This window comes from Uloborus diversus, chromosome 10, assembly GCF_026930045.1.
Source record: "Uloborus diversus isolate 005 chromosome 10, Udiv.v.3.1, whole genome shotgun sequence".
Classification (NCBI taxonomy): domain Eukaryota; kingdom Metazoa; phylum Arthropoda; class Arachnida; order Araneae; family Uloboridae; genus Uloborus; species Uloborus diversus.
In genome coordinates this window covers 75,310,918-75,317,599 of record NC_072740.1, presented here as the reverse complement: position 1 = coordinate 75,317,599, position 6,682 = coordinate 75,310,918, and the positions used below count along the sequence as shown (strand labels likewise).

General features: G+C 31.6%; 1 protein-coding gene across 1 annotated transcript in view; it reads left to right on the top strand.

Moving 5' to 3' along the window:
- The window catches only part of LOC129231057 (epsin-2-like), a 35,977-nt gene continuing 29,295 nt past the window's right edge, over window positions 1–6,682 (top strand). The window contains exons 1-2 of the mRNA XM_054865305.1: window positions 1–240; window positions 5,409–5,466. Coding sequence (XP_054721280.1) covers window positions 1–240; window positions 5,409–5,466 — 298 coding nt within the window. The remainder of the gene's footprint in view (window positions 241–5,408; window positions 5,467–6,682) is intronic.

Genomic DNA, 6,682 nt, shown 5'->3' with positions numbered 1-6,682 from the left:
ATGTTTTTTAAGGTTGCTCAGCAGTGCAAGGAAAATATTTTTGCAATACAAACATTAAAAGACTTTCAATATGTTGAAGAAAATAAGGACCAGGGAATGAATGTTCGAGAAAAATCAAGGCAATTAGTATCACTTTTGAGGGATGATGAGAGATTAAAAAGTGAAAGATCAAGAGCATTAAAAGCAAAAGAAAGATTTGCCCAAGCTACTTCACATGCTGGAAATGAAGCTAGTGGAAGTGTAAGTCAAATATTTTTATGTCTTCTTCAGTTTGATCACAATTTTCTGAATGTATGAATTGACCTGTGTTCAATTACATAACCGTTTAAAAATGGTAAATTTATAGCTTATTCTACTACATTCAAACTTCAGCCATTAGTAATCTTAACCAAACCATCATTTTAGCCTAAATTAAAGCATTAGTTTTCCTTATAAAATTTAATGTTTATACTTAAAATTGTAAAAAGTAGGGTCTGATGGGGTAAAGTCGTCATAAAACCCGAATTTTTCAACTTAGGTAATTAAAAAAAGCCAAAATTTGTCTTAACTTCAAATTTTTTTTGTCGTTATTTCACATTTCATTAATAATGAAGACGTTGCGCTAAATTTTTGGAAGGAAAAAAGATATTTAAATATCTGAATGGCATTTTCTTTTTTTCATGTGTGTTAATGACTTGATGGGGTTGGAGTAAAGTGGTCATATTTAAAAAAAAAAGAAATCTAAAACCATCATAAATAACCGCAGTTTTTTTTATGCTCAAGGCACCTAGTTCTTTTGAAAAAAATAACTTTATTTGATTAAACTAGCTGCAAAACCCGGCGTTGCTCGGGTTAAAATACATTGCATGTTTAATGGTACATAAAATATTTAAGAATTCTCTTTTTAACGTAGATAATATAGATTTCTATTTTAAAAATTGAGAGACTTAGTCGACCTTTAAACATGCGATGTATTGAGAGTATAACAAATTTATTAACTAATTAATTAATTGAAATTGAAATAATTATAAGTTGAAATACGAAACATCTTAGTAAATTGAAAAGTTAGGTTTTATTTTCATAATTATTTACATACTATATTGAACATACAACATATGACAAATATATATATAGATTACATACTATTATTATTACATACTATTATACATTTGCACTTTTTAGTTTCTTTTTACAATACTTGTTTATAGACTACATTTATAGTTTTATTGTCCAGACTGTAAATGAACAAATTTCGAGGTGATCCTACTCGTGAGCATGCAACGTATAGTTGGCCGTGTGTAAAGCATGGTTCCTTTAAGTCAACGCCACAGATTTGAAATGTTTGACCCTGTGCTTTGTTGATAGTCATGCTGTAAGCCAGCTTCACCGGGAATTGTAAGCGTTTAAAAGTATAAGGCAATCCATTTGATATTAAAGGTATCCGTGGTATAAATACTATTTGTCCTTTGTCTTTACCAGTCATTATACTGGTTTCGATGATGTTATTTTGTAGCTGTTTGATGCAAAGTCTCGTACCATTACACAACTTTGGTGAATTCAGATTTCGTAATAAAATAATTGGTGAACCAACTTTTAACTTAAGGCAGTGTAATGGCATTCCTGGAACATTTAATGAATTTAAAAATTCAGTAGGGAAATTAACGCTCTCTTGTTCATCAGTCATTGTATCAATTGACATGTAAATTTTCCCTTCTCCTAGAATCATTTCCTGAATAATGTTGTTAATGCCATTAATAATATCGTTCTTTGTTGCTAAAATTATTTGTTCGCGTAACCATTCTGAATTGGTATAATTCTCAGCAGTATTTGAATATACTTCATTTATAAGTTGTTCCGGTGTTTCAACAACATTACATAACTTATTAGTTAATGTAATTTGGCCAGTACTTTTGTCTGTTGGATAGGTGCCCTCTCCTATTTGTAAAAGTTTTTCAGAAAATTCTTGTGCCTTTTCATCTCCTGAAATTCGTGCTCTCATATTTGTCGTTAATTTAATTATTTTCGCATGTTCCCATATGATTGACTTCTTTAAGCAAGCGTTAATTTCATCTGCTGGTGTCGATTTCGGAATTACAGGTAGCGTTTGACGAAAATCGCCTGATAGTATTAACAATACACCTCCCATTATATTCGTGTTGTCGCGTAAATCTTGAAGTGTTCTATTGAGTGCTTCTAGTGATTTTCTATGGGCCATTGTGCTTTCGTCCCATATAATGGCTTTACACTGTTTCAATATTTGTCCATGTGCTGATGATTTTGTGATGTCTTATACCGGAAATTCATAGTCGGCTACATTTAAAGGTAATTTTAAACCAGAATACGCTGTTCATCCACCATCCATAAGTGTTGCCGCTATCCCGGATGATGCTAAGGCGAGAACAATTTCTTTATTTGCATGGATTTCAGCTAGAATTAAATTGATTAAAAAAAATTTTTCCAGTTCCACCAGGCGCATCTAAAAATATTATACCACCTTGCTGTTTTTTTTAGTAATCCATTATTATATCATATGCTTGTTTTTGATTTTCAATTAATAAGGGTTTGTTTTGTTGGATGTAAAGCCTCAATTCGTCGATATTATAATTTGTTTCTCTAAAAAATTCACTGTTCATAACATCCAAATGACTTTGTTTAGGAGATTGAATACCTAATTGTATTAAAGTTTGGTTAGATATTGCTAAACATTTGTCTTCTATCAATATCAAAGCTTTGTTAAAAATTTCTTCATGAAAATTAATTTCTAAGTCCGAATTTTGATGTCGTAAGTCAGCTAAGATGTCATCACTCGTATATTCTCGATATTTAAGCTATAGTCGATTTGGATTAGAAGGATTACATGTAGTTAATATGATTGCAAATAGCTCATGAATTTGACTTGCTGTTGCCGTTTGGGCTGCTTCATTCATAGCTAATTCCCAATGATTGTCGTTTTCTAGCAGACCCAATGTTTGACATACTTCTCGATGTGTCTCACAAATGTAGCCATCAAGAGTTTTTAGATCTTCAAAACACGTTGGACCACGAATACTGTGAAGTAATAATCGTAGATAGAAACATTCAGCGTTTTTTGGATGTACTGTGTAGACTCGTTCTATTGTGTTACTTTTGAACATTCCATCGTACCCTTCTACTGGCATTCCACGTTTTCGAGGATTAAATTGTTTATTTGCTGTATCCCATGTATAATTGCTGGGTACTTCTGAGTAAAGTCTTAGCGAATTGGTCTTTCTGGCATAATTCAAAAAACGCTGTTAAAGTTTTTCGAGTTGGTGGTTCCGTTGCAACTTTTTGTGCAGTTTCTGTTGTGAAAAAGACACTTTGTCCATTTTCCAGGTGTATGGATAGATGGAGAACTGGTGGATCTCGATCGTGTATTGGAAAACTTAAAATTCGCCAAAGTGCTTCGTTGGTATTAATGTAACGACCCATTTGATACTGTACTATTTCATCATGCTGGTTTTCATTAGTTACCGTAAAAACAGCCATATCACTGCCTTTATTAATATATTTGCATACATATTTTATCGATTTAACAGAACTGCAACATTCAACATTAATATGGGCATTGAACATTTTAGATAAAAGTGGATTATATGGTACTACCCATTGATTATTTACTTGAATTTCCTCATTACCTCTAATTTTAATTTTAGCTGTAAATCCGCCTTGTTCTGGAGTTTCTTTTATTCTTTTTACTCCTTTGTGAATAGTCGAAAGACGTTGTTCTCCTGTTTCAGTTTGACGTGCTACTTTTCTTCTTTTTTGAATCCAGTTTAGGTTGTTTTATAGAACCTCTTTTGCTTATTTTCCCGAAATTAGTGGAAAATAACTTAGTATTCACCTTGAGAAAGTGGCTGCATTTGAATTCACAGAGCCCCCAAATTTAGGTGAAGTTTTTTTTTTTTGTAGTACAGCAATTTTACACATTATACTTCACTTTATTTTCGAGTTTGGCATTTTCTTGAAGGCAATGTTGTGCATATAAAGCCATCACAACTTGTTGCTCCGAATAGATGAAGATGTGTCATTAACTTGTGTAAGTACTAAACTCACTTCCAATAACTTTACCCGGTTGTATAGGCATTTTCTCTAGTTCCGCATTGTGTATTTGTTCGGTCAATGGAGGGTCTGAAAGAACACAATTTTCCTAATTGATGTATAGTCGTTTAGACCATACCACTGGTTGAGAATCACTGAGCTAAAGCATACTTTTTATGTAATGAACATTACAGAAAAATTAATATCTTATTTCTGTAGAAATTCTTAAAAATGTGAATTTTTGAAAATTACTAAATACTTTTGGCCAGTAGTGTGTATAAGTAGAGATGCATTTTATAAGATTCAAAATTTAACTTTTTTGATCACAATTAGGTTCATATTCTAAGGAAATATGTTGTTTACTAGAAAGAAAAATTGTAATGATTGCAGATAAAAATTGTGTCTTCGGTAATCGGGCCTGCACAGAAATTTTGGGGCTCGTCACAAATGACTTTTACGAGGCCCCCCTCCATATTATTTACCCCTACTTCCACATATATTTTATCCCTCATTTTACAAATCTCGGCACCCTTTCAGGCTCGAGCCCAGGCCAACAGGTGTCCCTTCTCCCCCCCCTCTTTTGCACGCCCCTGTTGGTAATGCCCTCCAGCAACAAGCTCTGATGGCAACTGCCCATGGACAATAACTCCACCATTTCTGGTGGAAATAACTTGAAAAAATTACGAGGTGCACTTCAAAAGATGAATAATAAAATATCATCCATGTTTAAACAATATCTGATTATTTCTTTCCTGTTAAAAAAATCACAATAAATACTAAAATTTCGGCCTTCTAATCTGGTCCCACCCCTTAATCTGTATTTTGTGATCATGTTTATGAAAAAAATGCTTCTCCTTACCTAATAATGAAACATAAATCTTTTTTGAATTAATTGAAATAATTTCTTATTTGTTTCTTAAAAAATCATTTTTCATTGTATTTGTTAATATTCTCTTTTTTTGAACACTTAAATGTAGAATAGAAGTTTTATTTATTTTTTTCAAAGTGTTCATTTATTATTCTTTTTATTCTTAGTATATTCTATAGTATTTCTTTTTTTTTTTTCGATATATTTATTTCAAATGGCAGAGAACTTGACAAATTGATACAAGACAAACATAACTAAAAATGAAGAACAGGAGAAAAAAATTCATTATATATACGTATTTTTTATTTACTTTAATCTTTTTACTAAACAAATTTTGCAACTTTCACCCCTGGTTAGAATTGTTGGTAGTAACAAGAATTTTAAATAACTTCAAAAATATTTAACTTTTGAGTACTAATTTTTATGAGTTGTGAGAAATACTCTATTGATGGTCATTCTTAATCCCTTTTTAGAAATGTAAAATATGATTTTTTCTATCTAGGGCTCTCCTGGAGGCAAGGATTCCGTTGAATCTTCCCCTGATGGTTCAGCTGCTAGAGGTATTTTATTATTTTACTAAATACTCACACAGTACATGTATTTTGATCTTTGTATAGGATTTTATAGTTCATTTAAATTACAAATAACTTTTTGGAAACAAAAACAACAAACTGAAATGCATGAATGATTGTTATTTGAGATGGATTTTTTACTTCATTTTTATCTATGAGTAGTATAGTTTACTCAATAAGTTGTTTAGCACTACAGGCTTTTACAATGTTTGGTACTAAAATTTGTGCTAGTGTCAAGCTTATTATGTTTTATTTGGATTTTTATTCATAATTTTATAATTGCATCTGAAGCCTTGTCAACTTTTAGTGCTGTAACTTATGCTTATTCAACCTTAACCTATTCGTGCCAGTTCACCCAGCAAATTGTCCTATATGATGTATTTTCTACTCCATAAGATTATAAATTTCTAGGCAAAAATGTTACTGTTTTGTATGATAATGCGGTAACTATGTGTTACAATAAATGAAATGCACTTAAATTTGGCATTAAACAACTTACATTAAATCTTTCATTAAGATACCAAAAATTCAAGTGCTTGCTCTATGTCTCTTTCATTATTACTTTACAAAGTAGTCAATTCGCAATAACTCGAATCTAAAGGGACTGACCAAAAACATCGATTTATGGGAAATTCGACTTACTGCTAGTTTCGGTTTCGACATTTTAATATTAAAAACCATCAAATATTTTATTAATATGCACATATAACAGACAGAATTACAGAACTTGAAAGTTTTTTCGCACGGTATGTAGTTTCTCGGTGAAGAGTTCTGAAGACGAAGTTGTGTCTGGTCTTGAACTTCTCCATCCAGCACTGGCATGGAAATTTTCTATATGCAGTAATATAGCAAAATTCGTTCCTTTCTCATGCAGCAAAGACCCACTTATAGGAATAGCATGGTCTTGATTTCGATACTTCTGGAACCACTTGAATAGAGCTGATTCTACTTCAAGAAAGATGGATATCTTCATTTGTTTCAAATTCGGATTCATAGATTTGTACCGCTTTTGAGGAATCTTTCTTTTTAATTACTGGATTCCTTTCAATGTCATAAATAAGATTTACTTTTCCTTTCTAAATCTAAGGTTTTTAGCTTTCGCTTTCTCATCTTTAATAGTTTTTTTTTTGAAGACAAATCTCTCTCTCTCAAACTTATCAGCAAATGATCCAATTAAAGAATGAAGGAGAACGCATCTTTACTT